This window comes from Aptenodytes forsteri, unplaced genomic scaffold (assembly GCF_000699145.1).
Source record: "Aptenodytes forsteri isolate BGI_AS27 unplaced genomic scaffold, ASM69914v1 Scaffold647, whole genome shotgun sequence".
Classification (NCBI taxonomy): domain Eukaryota; kingdom Metazoa; phylum Chordata; class Aves; order Sphenisciformes; family Spheniscidae; genus Aptenodytes; species Aptenodytes forsteri.
This window is the reverse complement of record NW_008795889.1, coordinates 62,974-77,359: the sequence shown is the minus strand read 5'-3', so window position 1 is coordinate 77,359 and position 14,386 is coordinate 62,974. Positions and strand designations below refer to the sequence as shown.

Below are 14,386 nucleotides of genomic sequence, written 5' to 3'. Positions count from 1 at the left end.
GGGGGCCTTCCCGGCGATTGGGCGACGCCTCTGCGGCCCCGGCACCAGCCTGGGGTGGGGAGGGGGAGGATGCCGTCCCCGCAGCCCGTGGGACGGGGCACATGGACCCCTTTTCACCCCAGAGCCGCCCCCGCTATCCCCTCTGGGGCAGGTGGGTCTGGCCATGAAGCTGAGCCATCTTGCGCCATCGTCATTATGCTTCAGAGTCAACAACAGTGCTGGAGGGAGCAGTGGGCGCCCCAGCTGGGGCTTTCACCTAGGGGGGTGGCTGGCGAAGGTGCTACAAAGCCGAGGCTCTTGCTTGCCCCACAAGGACGAGCTGCTGCTGCTGACCTTGCGCTTGGGGGCAGCTGGGCGAGGGCCGCCATGTTACTGCGGGCCAGCGCTGATGGCTTCTGGATGGAGGAAGGGGTGGTGCCTGGGCGGAGGGGCTGGTGCAGAGCCCTGTGCTTGGCCACCCTGGCTCCCAGGGAGCAGCCCTGCACCTGCCCCATTGTCTTCCTCCTCTGCCTCTTTCTCGTCCTCCTTCTCCCCCATGGGGCAGTATCCTCTCCCCTGGACCCCGCAGTCCCCTGTGCGCCAGGGTCTCCTGCCTGCTCAGGTCCCACACCTCGGTTGTGGGGCTTGGGGAGGACAAGGAACCAGCCGAGCATGTCCCCTTCCACCCCATAGCTATCTTTCCACACCCCAGTGCCCGGAGCAGCCCCTCAGCAGGTGGCCTCAGTGGCATGGGGGGGGGAGCAGCAGCCCCGCCCCAGGTACGGCCAGGGGTGTGGTGGCCTCTGCCATCCCTGCATGCTGTTGGTGTTACCAAATATGCCGCCCCCCCCCCCGCGTGTTTTCCCCCCCCCCGCGTTTAGCCAGAGCTGCAGCCCCCAAACCCTGGGGGGTGTTGGGACCTGGTGTTCCCCCCCAACCCCCAGCTGCCCACCCCTCTCCATGCCTAGCTATGCTGGTAACCCACCGGAGCTCACTGCCTTTTCCGTGCGGCTTTTCCCTGATGTGGGTTTTAGCGTGCAGAAGAGAGGGTGGAGGGAATGGGCAATGGGAGTGCGAGGTGACTCGCCTTTGCAGCAGGGATGGGGAGGTGGCTGGTGGTGAGCAAACCCCCTCATCCGCAGCCTTAAATTTGCTACCTGCAAATTTAAACCGCATTGAAATTCTCAAACACTGCCCCGAAGCCGTGTCCCCCATTGGGGTGGGCAGGAGGTGAGGAGGCACAGGGCAGGGTGGCCATGATGGCACTGGGGAAGCGGGGGGACTGGATTTCAGCTGGGGATGGGGGGGTATCTGCCCCTGCCCCAGGCTGTCCTCTGAGCTGCTTCCCTGCCTGTGGGTGCTGCTTCGGGGAAAACTGCACCGTCACAGCCCCTTGTCCTGCGCGGGGTGGGAGGTGAGCAGGGAGCAGCCGCCGGGCTCGTCTCGCAGGTGCCGATGTTGCCGCGTCATCCTGGCCAGCTGCCCCCAGGGTCCCCCACTGTCCCCGTTGTCCCCAGAGGGAGGGTGGGGTCCTGCGGTCCCAGACAGAGCTGGGGGACCCCAACAAGGGGTGTAGGGGAAGGGCTCATTAAAACAAAGCCTGTCAGCAGCTGAGAACACCTTGGCTTGGGAGGTGCAGCCAAACAGGGCATCTGCCCTTGCCACTGAGGTGATGTGGGGAGGTGCACAGACAAAAGGAGAAACTCGCCTTGGATTTCCCTTGGTGCAGGCAGCTCTTCATCTGCTAGAGCTGCCTGCGGCCCCGGTGAGGCAGCCCCTGCCCCATGCTGGGCGCAGGGAATGGGGCATCCTGGCCATGCCGGCCACTGTTAGCATCATTCAAACCCCGGTGTCCTGCAGCACCCAGGGGACAGGCAGCACAGCATGTCCCCGCAGCATCCTTAGGGGAAGAGTTCGCTGCAGGTGGCACTTGGGGACAATGCTCCCCATCCCACTGGTCACCTCTCAGCGGTGGCAGGAGGGCTGCCAGTCTGTAGCCGTTGGACTTAAGAGAGCTCTCATTAGCTAATCTCTGCCCAATTAATCTTAGCTGATCCAGTTAATCCTCGCTGTTTAGGCCTTTCGCTCATCACCGAGGGCTGGCGGGTGTGCCGGTAGGGGTGGGCAGAGCGCAGCAGGCTGCGCAGGATACAGGGGAAGAGATGCCCTGCAGAGTTGGGGGACAGGTCCGGATGTGCCCCCTGGCACCATGGCCCCAGGGGCTCTGCTGTCCTCCTCTGCCATTTCCCTTGTGTGTGGGGTGGCCCCAGGAGGAGGCGGGGAGGGAGCAGGGAGTGGGGCCATGGTGCTGGCCCGCTTCCAGCGAAAGGTTGATAGCGGCTTATTGAATTTCTCTCGATGGCAGATTAAGCAGGCGGTGGACTGTCCCCAGGCAGAGTGAGCTGGCTGGGCTCGAGCCGCCTGCTTGCCCTGCCTGTCCACAGCTTGCCCGCTGCAGTGTGTCCCCTCTTTCTGCAGGATGCTGAGTGCCTGTGGCCAGTGATGCTGATGCTGGCCATGGCTGGTGGTGCTGCCACGTTACATGGGCTCAGGCTGAATTCCTCGCCACGGCCGAGATGAGAAAATAAGAGTCAGGGGAAGGAGAGGAGGCTTGGGAAGGAGCTGGGCAGGGGGCTGCCAGTGCTCCCCAAGGGGGCATGGTGCTGCCAGTGGTCCTTGCGCCGCTGTGGTGGAGATGGGACTAGACTGCGGCAGAGGAGCAGGAGGGAAGCGGCGTGTTGTCGGCCGAGGAAGCCGAAGGAAATGGATGGAGACAGAAAATGGAGCCGAGCTTGTGGCTCTGCAGCAGGGAATACCGTCAGGGAGAGGAGCCCGTGCCACTGGGCTAGGCGAGCCAGATGGATTGCTGGGAATAAGCCGGGATGTGGGCATAGGGATGGCAGGGAGAGAGGAAGGGTTCTGCTGGCGAGGAGGGGGCTTCTCACGGCCAGCAAGGGTGGGCTGGGGGGCTACTGGTGTGGGGCTGAGCAGGCACTCCTGGCAAAGGAGGGTGAGCAGCCACCAATGGAGGGCATGCATCAGTGCCTGGAAGACGGGGTGCCTGGAAAAGTGGGTTGAAAGAGAAACCAGAGCTGCTTCATGGGAAGTGATGGGGCTGTGATGGGAACGGTGCAGGGGCAGGAGGGAACGAGGGCAGGGTCTGAGGCTGCCTGTGACGGGCAGCAGTCGGTCCTGGGGCTGGTGGGGTTGCTGATGGGTGTGCCCTTCTGGTGCTGGTGGCTCTTGCTGAGGGCTGTGCCACAAGGCGGGAGCCCAGGGACCTGACCCACCTCTTCGCAGCCCTGGGAGCTGGAGAGACTGCAAAGTGGGGGGAAGAAAGCTGTCCCAGCTGTGGAGGAGGAGAGGGAAGCGTTTGACATGAGCAGTTTTTGGTTGCTGCGTGGGGTTTAGCCCAGCAACGGATCCATCATCCCTGAGGACCAGCAGTGCTGCAGGGTGGAGCAGCTCGAGCCGATGGCATTGTGAGGATGCAGCCCTTCCACCCAGGAATATATCCCATCGTTTCATGGCAAAACCAACTTTTTCATTCCCCTTTGGCAAGAAGTCCTGTTTAATTTTTCCTTTCTCCCCCATCTGAGTAAACAGCAAAGTGGGGAAAGCAGAGGCCTGCTGGTATGCGGCAGCCTGCTTGCCGGTTCAGGAACTCAACGGTGGTGGTAAACACCCGCTTAAAATAATCTGCGCTCAAGAAAACCTGAGACCAAATGCTTGAACTCTGGAGCTGGTGGGATTTAAGGGTGTGATTGCTGGCTGAGCGCAGTGGGAACTCTGGAGCTGTCCCAGCAGGGTAGCGAGAGGACGGTTTGGGAACTCTAACAGGAGATTTGTCCTCCTGCTGTTGGGGATGCAGGCTCGCTTTTAAAACAGGTGAAGCATTTTTGAAAGCGCTGAGCTTACAATACTTTCAGGCTGCAAATTTTCCCACTGTGCCATGAATACACCTGCCTTTGGGCAGAGCATACATTGGTTTTCCTCCCACCCCCTTTGGAAATGAAACCGGAGCTGTCAAACCTCAGTTAGTTTTAAAGCCATCTCCTTCTCTTGGGACACTTTCCATTCTGTGGATTTATTTTTTTTCTTCTTTCTTTTCTACAAATTCAGCTGTATTTTTCACTTCCACCGTGGGAAAACCCATCTTGTGTTGAGGACCCATCCTTACTGCGCCACTTCCTTTGGGTCATGGTCCACGTAACCAGAGCTGTGCCATTGCTCGCTCCTGATTGCCTTCATCCCAGAGCGAGCATCCCACTGGCAAAGACCAGGCTCAAAAAGCCCCAGGGCATTTGCAAACACCCTTGCAGGAGTCCCGCAGGCAGGAGTCCCGCAGGCAGGGATGCCGGAGGAGCTGGTGCCTGCCCGTGCTGCGGGGTGCTGAGCTCCTCTTCCACCAGCAGGCTCAGCCTGGGCAGCCAGGGAGCAGGGGATGGGCAGGAGAGGGCATGGACATTAGAAGGCAGGAATGGATTTTTTCAGGGCTGATCCCAAAGGACCTGGTGGTCAAGGGAAGGATGCCAGCATCCTTTTCTGGCCAATGCTAGTGAGGCTTAACTGGGGCTCGGAGAGGGTGGGACAGGCTGCAGAGAGCCTGGACACCAATGCTGGGATGAGCGGCTGCTCTGGGAGATCTTAAAGAGTGGTTCATTTTGTCTTGTGACATTTGTGATTAATAATTTATTAGCAAAAGGAGTGGAAAAATGATTGTGAGCTGGGAGCTTCAGCTAAGTGTGATCGCCACCGGCTTGCTGGCTGGTGCTGCTCCTGCTGACACCACGCTTCTGCTTTTACCGGGAACGGAATGAGAGGCAAATACCAGCAGTTGTGTTCAACAGCCGCCTCCTTTCTTGAAACGAATGCCATCATTTTCCTCCCCCGCCTTCCACCTGGTCCTGCTGCCCAGTCCCTGCTCTGCTGGGGCTGGAGCGGAGGCAGGAGGCTTGGGTGATGGGCAGGGGTTTGTGGGCTTGCTTGCGAGTGAGGGGCTACCTGCTCAGTGCCATTGGCACCCCGGGATGGAAAAACCGTTCCTCAGGGGTGACGCAGGTGCTGGTGCTGCCTACGTGGCCCTGTCCCCTGCTGTGGGCGTCCACTGAGTGATGCCGCAGGGTGATGGAGACTCTGGGTGCTGCCCTGGGGTAAGGGCAGGGATGTCCCCTGGGACTGAGCAGGGGGTCCTGACCCAAGATACAAGGGGGAGGCGGGAGATGCAAAACACAGGCAGATTGAGGGATGAAACAAAATGTCATCTTTCGGGCAGAGGTAAACCAGCATTCCCGGGAGGTTTCGTTGCACAGGCTTTCCATTCATTTTTCCGGCATGGCTGTGAGATGGGGATTGGGATGCGAGCTTTCCTAACTCCCTTTTCTTCCCTCCTTGCAGGACAGCCGCTGCTCCCCACTAGCAGGACCCACCTCCGGCCAGCGCGATGGCGGGAGCATCCGTGAAGGTGGCGGTGCGTGTCCGGCCCTTCAACTCCCGGGAGATGAGCCGGGAATCTAAATGCATTATCCAGATGTCGGGAAGCACCACCAGTGAGTGCCGGTGTTGTGGGCAGAGGGGCCTGGGAAGGCTTTGGGTGCTGCCCGGGGAGAAGCGTGCATGGTCCAGCCACAGTGGCGAGCACTGGGCTGCTGGGTTCTTTGGTGTGGATGCCCATAGCATCAGGCATTGTTTGGAGGAGGGAATCAGGGGGGGATGTCACCTTTCTCACGGGGAAATGCAGTCCTGCTGTTGAAACAGCAGTGGCAGGATCTACATGGCACCGAGCCCTTGGGTTTCGGTGGTACCAAATGGGGCAGCATCCCCTGGCAGGCGAAGGGGGAGGAAGAATCAGAAGAGCCTGGAAAAGCCAGTGTGCGGATGTGGAGCTGAGGGTGCCCAGCCTGCGGTCACCTGCCGAAGCATGGAAGCCATGCACTGGCCAGTGAGCAGCTCCTGACGGCACTGTCTGGCTGGGTACCGTGCACTGTGGTGTGCCAGGACCCATCCCTGCTTCTGTGGGGCTTGGAGCTGCAACACCAGCAGGATGGAGTGGCAGGAGCAGGATTTGCTGAGGGAACGGTGTGCTTGGGGAGGGGGGATGTAGCATGTGGGCTTGGGGCCAACTGTCCAGTCAGGAGCCCATTCGGCATTTGCCCCTCTTTAAATAATGGCTTCTGGAAGTACGGGGTGGGAAAGGCGGCCGAATCCCTCCTCTTTGGCTCTGGAAGCCTCCAGATGGGACAGTGTCTAAAATAACTCCCTCCCTCCCTGCCTGCCTGCCCGGGGCTTCCTGCGTCATCAGTGGCAGTGGGTGAAACACTGGTGCCAGCCACCCCCGCAGCGCGTGCTGTCAGGCTGCCATGACAACCCTGGCAGGAGGGAGAGGAGGACACCCAAGGGTGCAGGGCGGCTCTGTGACCCTGCTGGGTCCCTCGCTCACCCTAGGCCTGGGGAACAGGAATGGGGGGGTCCATGGAGCAGCGTCTGCTGGTCTCTGGTGTCCCAGGGGGGCTCTCTCTGCCCGGTTGCGCAGGGATGCTCTGTCAGCCCGGGGTGCGGAGCTGCTCCCCTCGTGGCGAGAAAGCCTTTCTGGCCCAGCAGGAGCTGCACATGTGCCCGGGCCTGGGTGCAGGCAGGGGAGACATCCCTTCTGGCCCTGACGGGTGGGGGGAACCTGCCACGCCCCAGGCCTGGTCAAGAGCATCGGGCATCCCCCACCTCCACCATGGCTGTGTTTGTTTAGAGTGATCTGCCCATGCCCATCCTGCTGCCCCCAGCCCTACTTTCTGCAACGCACCCCCAGGCCATACCCCAGGCCCCTCATCCCCCTGCCTGCGCTGGTGGGGCCAGCAGGGCTGCAGGCAGGGGCAGCGCCTGCGCCCCGGCCAGCCCTTTGCTGACAGCGAGGTTTTTCTCCATGAATGGACAAACCATCGGCTAATCCCCTCAGCTGGGGGGCAGGCACCGGCGGGGGGCTCTGGTTCCTGCTTATTCTGCTGGCTGGGGGAGGCAGGAGGATGCCAGTAGTGCCAGCTGCCCCCCCTGCAGAGTGGGACTGTCTCGGCCCCCCAGCTCCTCACAGAGAAGCCAAAAATAAATGTGATTGCGGGGAGTAAGAGCAAGTTTCCTCCTTCCTGGGATTATTTGCAGAGACCCCCCCCATGTACTGGAGTGGGGGAGGTTGTTGTTCTGCCTAATTCATTAAGCCCCATGGGGGGCAGCAGGCGCTGGGGGCCGGAGCAGGAAGGGGTCAGCCCTTCTCTGCTGTTCTTTTCCCCCCAGACTTACAGCCACCGCCCCCTTGGCTCACTGTGCTGCAGCTGCCCGCCTGCCCACCAACACTACCGCTTTGTTCCCGTGGCATCCCCCCCTCCACGTGGCCGCGGGGACCAGCCCGGGCACCAACACCCCTGGCCCCTCTCCTGGCAGCTTCTGCCAGGACGGTGAGGAAGGAACCCCAGTTTTCATCTTGCAAGGCCATTAATATTCTCCAGCCGGAGCTGTGCCTCCGCGGGCTTTAAAATACAGTGATTATTTTCTCTCCTGTGGGTCTTGTGTTTTATCCTGCTCAGTGCTTGCCCACTTGCTACACTCTGCTATGCCACTGGCTCTTCAGGGTGAAGACGAAGGTCATCTCCAGATGTTTTCCTCCTCCCCTCTTGTCTGTACGTCTGTCTCCCCCCCGTCCTTTTTTAATCCCCTTTGGCTAGAGCACGAATCTTTTTGCAGCAGCTTTGCAAAAGCCCTGGGATGCCTGGTCACAGGAGAGGAAAAAAAATACCAGTGGCATCCAGCCGCACGGGGGCAAATAAACGGGAATGAAAGGGGCATGGGGAGAGCGTTTCAGCTCGGGGACGGGAGACCTGCTGCTCTCGGTGTGCTCCTTTCTCCTCTGTGTCCCTGTCTCCGGCCTGCCAGGCCAGCTGGGTGGCTGCAGCTGGGATGCCTGGAGCCACTCGGCGCCATCCCCAGCTGCTCCTCCGCCCCGTGTCCAGTGTGGGCTGGCACTGGGATGCAGAACAGCTGCCATCCTGCCCACTCCTGCTTTTGCCCCTGTTGGACTCATTTTTGGGGGGGTGATGCTCCCATTTGCTCCGGCAAGGGTCACCTCTGCAGGGCATACACAGACCCAAGCCGGGGGGACGGGTGGCATAGCGGAGCTGCCAGGTGAAGCCCAGGAGCCAACGGAGATGTTCCATCTGACTTCTTGCATGGCCTCCGCACCTGCTTCTCTTTGCAATGGCTGCTCACACGCCCTCAACACACTAACCAGGCACTGGCAGGGATGGGCAGCCTCCATGGCTGTCCAGAAAGGCCTGGTGTCGTTTTGGTCTGGATCTCAGCAAGGGACCTCCACGTCCCTGTTTGCAGCTGTGGGATGGGCAGTTGCTATGGGGATGTTGCTTCCCAGCCCCTTCTCCTGAAAGAGCAGCTCTGGCTTTGGTAATTAGTCTGCGCGGGATGCAGGAGGCATCTGGAGCATCTGAGTCACACTGCCTCCAGTGGGCAGGCAGGCAGGAAGCCAGCGCCTGGCCCCTCTGGTGCTGGAGCTGGGCTCCTGCCCACAGTGAGGGGGATTTGAGCAGCACCATGCTGCGGTTTCGTGATCGGGGCTGGATCCTGACCCCACTTCCCACCCTCCACCTGCCTGCCTCGCTGCCTTTTGCGGGCAGGGATGGACAGGTCTCAGGCCAGAAGTGGCGGATCCCTCCCAGGGGAGAATCTGTTGTGGCAATGGAGGAGGAATTTGGAACAGAAAGCAACTGCCACGCATCGGGGCATCTTCCCCCATGGGAGTGGGCTGCGCCATGCCTGGGGCTGCTTGGGAAGGTCCCAGCTTGAATCCTGAGCAGGCACGAGCCCTGGCCAAGCACCAGCCCCAGGGCAGGGCAGGTTGGGGCTGTGATGGAGGGAGCTCCGTCGGCTTTGGTGTTGTATGGCCTTGTCCCCGGCAGTGGCAGGGAGCAGCTGGGGGCTGCGGGCACAGGAGCTGTGCTGCGCCAACCCACAAGGTCATTTCAGTGTCGCCTAACATGGCTGATGGCTGGATCTCGTGATTACCCTGCCAGTTTGGGTTTCTTCTGACACATCTGTTGTTTCAGAAAAAAACCCGAGTACTACAAAAGACCCCTCCCAAAACACGGGGGGGGGGGGGGGGGGAAGTGGTGAGCGAGGAAGAGAAGTGATGCAGTCTCCAATTTCCATGGCAACGTCCTTTTCACCAGGGGATGGGAAAAAGCAGGCTCTTGTTTCCGCTGGCGGTGTAAAATGAGGCATTAATTACCCTGCTGAGGCTGGGTACCCAAAAGAAAGTGCAGGGGAAGAGAGGCAGGAGCCGGAGGGGGCCTGGGGGAGCCCCGATGGGGCCACAGCCACTCCCACCCCACAGCGCCAACACATGTGGCTTTGGGCACGGCCCCCCCAGCTGTGGGGTGAAGGAAGGGTGTGATCCTCCCGTGCCGCTGCCAGTGCTGGGCTCCCACGGGCAGGTGCCGAAGCAGGGAGGAGCCCAAGGGAAGGAGCTGTTTCCCCCACACCATGCCCAGCATTTGGGCAAGGCTCTGCCCTGCTCCCTGGGCTGGTGTAGGCTCTGCTGGCCGTGGCACCTACCTCCTCTGCTGGGACTGTTGGGGTCTGGGGGCTCTGGACCCATCTGTGGAGCTGGAGGGTCCTGGTCCTGCTTTCCAGGACTGATTCAGACTGAACCCCATCACCCTTCTCCCCTCATGAGCGGGATGTGCATGGCGGGGGTACCACAGGTAGCTGGGTGGCCTCATGTTCCCATCTGTTTGCCCCTAGCTATCCTGAACCCGAAGCAGCCCAAAGAGACACCAAAAAGCTTCAGCTTTGACTATTCCTACTGGTCCCACACCACGGTAAGTGGCGGGAGGCCTGAGGCCGCCTGAAGCACTGGGCTGGGCTGGAGAGAGGCAGGAGGACCTCCTTGCCAAATTTCTCCTTGTCCCCTTCCTCTCTGCAGCCCGCAGACATCAACTATGCATCTCAGAAGCAAGTGTACCGGGACATTGGCGAGGAGATGTTGCAACATGCCTTCGAAGGCTATAACGTCTGCATCTTTGCCTACGGGCAGACGGGTGCTGGAAAATCCTACACCATGATGGGGAAGCAGGAGAAGGACCAGCAAGGCATAATCCCGCAGGTACCGCCTGGTGAAAAGCTGCCTGTTCCCATGGTCCCAGAGGGATGCCCAAAGGAAAAGTGGAGCGGGGAGGGAAGAGGGGAGCAGGGCGGGAGTGGAGCCAGGCTTTGCTAAGTTCTACCGCAGCCCTGCTGCGGCAGCGAGCCGGCACGGCTCTGCCGGAGCACAGGGCGACAAGGAGGTTCATGCCAGACTCCTCCAAGACCAGATGAATTACGGTCTGGCCACATGAGGCTGGTGTTTGTGAGCAGCAGTAGTCCAAGTGCTGAGCCCCTGCCAGCTGTGCTTGCCGAAAGCTGCTGTGTGCTGGCCCAGCAGGACGCTGGGGGGTATCTGGGGATGCTAAGCCCCCCATATCAGCAGGGGGGGTTCTGCCAGTTCCCCAGGACCCATCCCAGCACTCAGGGGCTCTGGTTTTTGGGGTGAGAAGGTAGAAATCCCTGTGGCCTGGGCATCCTGGGCAGGAGCATCCTTCTGGTGGGGGGCTGAGCAGCCTGGCTCTTCTCTCCGCAGCTGTGTGAGGACCTCTTCTCCCGCATCAATGACACGACGAATGACAACATGTCCTACTCTGTGGAGGTAGGCACCCCATTGCCTGCCTAGTCTGGCTCCAGCCTCCCACCCGGCTCTGCAAGCCATGTCAGTGTGCAGACCCCTCTTTGGGGTGTCCCGTCCCTGGGTGTGGGGTGGGTGGGCAGGGCCTGATTCTGCCTACGCACGGAGTGTCCACGTCCTGCCAGCCACTAGCCCTGCCCATGCCCTCTGCTCTAGGTGAGCTACATGGAGATATACTGTGAACGCGTGAGGGACCTCCTGAACCCCAAGAACAAGGGGAACCTCCGGGTGAGGGAGCATCCCCTTATGGGCCCGTATGTTGAGGACCTTTCCAAGCTGGCCGTGACCTCCTACAATGACATCCAGGACCTCATGGACTCTGGGAACAAGGCCCGGTGAGTTGGGGGAGCAGGAGATGGTCAGGATTTGGAGAGCTTGCAGACATCTCCAGAAGGTCCCTGCTTAACTTCCTTGCTTTGCTGGTCTGGCTGCTCTGGAGGTGACAGTCCCCTCCTGTCTGAGCATTGGATACCCCCACACTTATTTTCACTTTACCTCCTTCCTGCTCTCAAAACACCCTGGAGCCAGCAGGAGAAAGCCTGGACTTTTGCATGCCTCCTCCCAGAGTCCTCTCCTGTCCTCCAAACTTGCGTTCCCATCACGTACCCTGTCCTGAAATGAGCCCAGGCCCCAGCACCAGCTGCTCCAGTGTCCCCTGCAGAATGTCATACCTCCCTGTCCTCCTCTCCCCGCAGCACAGTGGCTGCCACTAACATGAACGAGACCAGCAGCCGCTCCCATGCTGTGTTCAACATCATCTTCACGCAGAAGCGGCATGACGCTGAGACAGACATCACCACTGAGAAGGTGAGAGCAGAGCCTGGGTGACGTGGGGGAACGCACATGGACCTGGGAGAGGCTTTGTGTGCTATCGACAGCACTTGGGATGAGATGGTGCGGCCTGATGGAGGGTTGAAACAGGATGGAGATAAGTCCCAGGCACATGCTGGACTCATGGTCCCTCAAGGGACTGGCCCCTGGACAGGATATTTGGCAGTTGGTGCCCTCCAGCCCTGCCTGCAAGGATGTTAGCCCTGCTCCTGGCCAAATCCTGGCAAGGATGACCCCACAGAGCCCACCTCTGCCTTCAGAGCAGTGTCACCTTGCAAGAGGTCTTTGCTCCCTCCTCAGCTCTGTGCCGGAGCCTGGTTTGCTGTGCCTGCCAGGGCTGACAGCCTCGTCTCTGCCTGCAGGTCAGCAAAATCAGCTTGGTGGACCTGGCAGGGAGTGAGCGAGCCGACTCCACTGGTGCGAAGGGCACAAGACTAAAGGTGAGAGCTGGCGCAAGGTCCCCTTCTGCCACTGGGGATGCCGTGTCCTGCCCCCTCGTCCCCAGCTGTGACATCTCCTTTCCTTGCCTGGTTCCTTGCCCACTACGCTGCCACAATCCTTGATGGGGTTTTGTTTGAAATCTGCCCAGTGCCAGTTCCACTGGGGTCCATGAGTCCCAGCTGGGAGGTGCTGGTTACCCAGTAAGACCAGCTGCTCTTTGCCCACCCTGTACTGGGACTTCCTCATCCTCCTGGAGCACCGGGCTTTAGCGCCGCTCTGAAATGGGACCTGAGCATCTGGGCTTTTCCTCTCTCCGCTAGGAAGGAGCAAACATCAACAAGTCCTTGACCACGCTGGGGAAAGTCATCTCTGCCCTGGCCGAAATGGTAGGTAGCTGGAGCACAGATGAGTGGCAGCACTGCGGGGGAATGGGCTCAGATCAGCAGGGATGGGCTCAGCTCTGAGGGATGGAGCATCCCGGCTCCAAGAGACAGGCAGATACATCCCAAGCTGTCCCCAGGGCTGGGACAAGCTGGGCTGGTGAGGCTGCCATCTCCCCAGGGATTTGCACCTGCCGCTCTCTGCTTGGGGGATGGGGAGCTGTTGTGGGCGCCGAGGAGGGGAGCAGCTCACTTAAACAGTCTCTCCACTTTTCTTTGCAGGATTCGGGGCCGAACAAGGTAGGTGCCCTGGCTGGGCTGGGGAAAGGGGGTTGGTTTTTAGCACAGGCGGGTGGGAGTGAGTCGCAGGGTGGTGTGGGGGTGGGGCTCTTCCTGGACCCAAGCCACACTTCTCCCGGGGGCTGGCAGAGCCCTCAGCATCCTCATCACCCTCCTCACCCTGTGGCTGTCAGTACTCAGCATTAAACAACTGCCTGACCCAGGCAGAGCATTTCACAGGCAGGACCTGTGGAACTGAGCAGAGCTGCCTGAGGTTGCGGTAGCCGGGCAGAGCCATCCTCCGCCGAGTCCCCATGGCTGGGGACTGGCTGTCACCTTCCCTTTGAAGTGAGCAGGCAGCCTGACAGCCCTTCCCTCCACTTTCTGTCCCCCAGAACAAAAAGAAGAAGAAGACGGATTTCATCCCGTACCGGGACTCAGTGCTGACCTGGCTGCTGCGGGAGAACCTGGGTGAGGACATGGGTGGGAGGTACAGGCTTGGCGGCAGGCATAGCTGCTGAGTGGAGGGTGACAGCTGGCATGGGGACCAGCATCTCCCTGATGCAAGTGTATGTCTCCGGGCAGGGGGCAACTCCAGGACAGCCATGGTCGCTGCTCTCAGTCCTGCCGACATCAACTACGATGAGACCCTCAGCACCCTCAGGTAGGAAGAAGTACCCTTGTCCCCCCACAGCGGGCGAGGGCAGGGAGGGTCTCTGAAACCCAGGCACTGCCACGTGCTCTCCTCACCTCTGTGGCAACCCTGGCTGGGGGGGTGCTGTGGGGGGACCCTGCAACCTCAGACAAGAGGCCAAAGGACTGCCCCGGCGCTGGGATCCTCCAAAGGATTGCTTGCTGGAGTGGCTCAGTGGTACTCCCGCTTGCCCAGCAGCTGGGGGTTTGCCCCCCCTGCCACTGCTCAGGGCTCTGTCCTTCCCTAGGTACGCCGACCGTGCCAAGCAGATCCGCTGCAATGCTGTCATCAACGAGGACCCCAACAACAAGCTCATCCGGGAGCTGAAGGATGAGGTGGCACGCCTGCGCGACCTTCTCTACGCCCAGGGCCTTGGGGACATCATTGACAGTAGGTACCGCCTGATGCTCTCTGGCAGTGGCTCCAGGCAGAGGTGGGCTGGAGTCCCCCCTGCCTGTGGGGCTGGCATCCCCGCAGCTGCCCTGCATCCTGCTCTGCCGGGCATGCGGCAGCATCACGCTGCCGAAGCGTGGCCGGGACACCTCCGATGAGCCCCTGTGCATCTGTTCACAACCCCCAGCCCACTCCCATAAGCAGGAGGAGCTGCTTTACACCCAGCAGACCTCCCTTTCTCCCCCTCCACCTCCCGTCTTCAGCATACTGCAGCCGGCAGAGGTGCCAGGAAGATGTCCCCGGGGCTGCACCTACCCGTGGCCTCTCCTCTGTGTGCTGTTGGAAATCCTACTGAGATGAACCCACTCTTGTTCTGTTCTCTCTGTCTTACCTCCGCTCCCTGCCCTCTCTCTCTCTCTCTTAGCCCATCCTGCTGCAGGAGGATCCAAATGTGTGTATTCCCCATCACTGGTACTCTCTGTTGCTTCACGGCTTTTGGGAGGCGTAGGCTGTGCGCAGGGGCACCTGTGCAGCATGGGGAAGGGCTCCATGTAGCTGGCCCCAGCTGATGGAGAGGTGCTTGCCCACAGGCTGGCCGTCCCCAGGGAGCTGGCA

General features: G+C 60.6%; 1 protein-coding gene across 5 annotated transcripts in view; it reads left to right on the top strand.

Moving 5' to 3' along the window:
- Positions 1 to 5,422: 5,422 nt before the first annotated feature.
- KIF1A (kinesin family member 1A) overlaps positions 5,423 to 14,386 on the top strand; it is a 33,883-nt gene continuing 24,919 nt past the window's right edge. For 4 of the 5 annotated variants that reach the window (XM_019473377.1, XM_019473376.1, XM_009284217.1 and 1 more), the window contains exons 1-13: positions 5,423 to 5,528; positions 9,778 to 9,854; positions 9,959 to 10,138; positions 10,652 to 10,717; positions 10,910 to 11,088; positions 11,449 to 11,560; positions 11,947 to 12,024; positions 12,346 to 12,411; positions 12,688 to 12,705; positions 13,080 to 13,155; positions 13,270 to 13,348; positions 13,626 to 13,768; positions 14,196 to 14,222. In XM_019473377.1, coding sequence (XP_019328922.1) covers positions 5,423 to 5,528; positions 9,778 to 9,854; positions 9,959 to 10,138; positions 10,652 to 10,717; positions 10,910 to 11,088; positions 11,449 to 11,560; positions 11,947 to 12,024; positions 12,346 to 12,411; positions 12,688 to 12,705; positions 13,080 to 13,155; positions 13,270 to 13,348; positions 13,626 to 13,768; positions 14,196 to 14,222 — 1,207 coding nt within the window. The remainder of the gene's footprint in view (positions 5,529 to 9,777; positions 9,855 to 9,958; positions 10,139 to 10,651; positions 10,718 to 10,909; positions 11,089 to 11,448; positions 11,561 to 11,946; positions 12,025 to 12,345; positions 12,412 to 12,687; positions 12,706 to 13,079; positions 13,156 to 13,269; positions 13,349 to 13,625; positions 13,769 to 14,195; positions 14,223 to 14,386) is intronic. The other variant, XM_009284218.1, reaches the window with a different exon arrangement.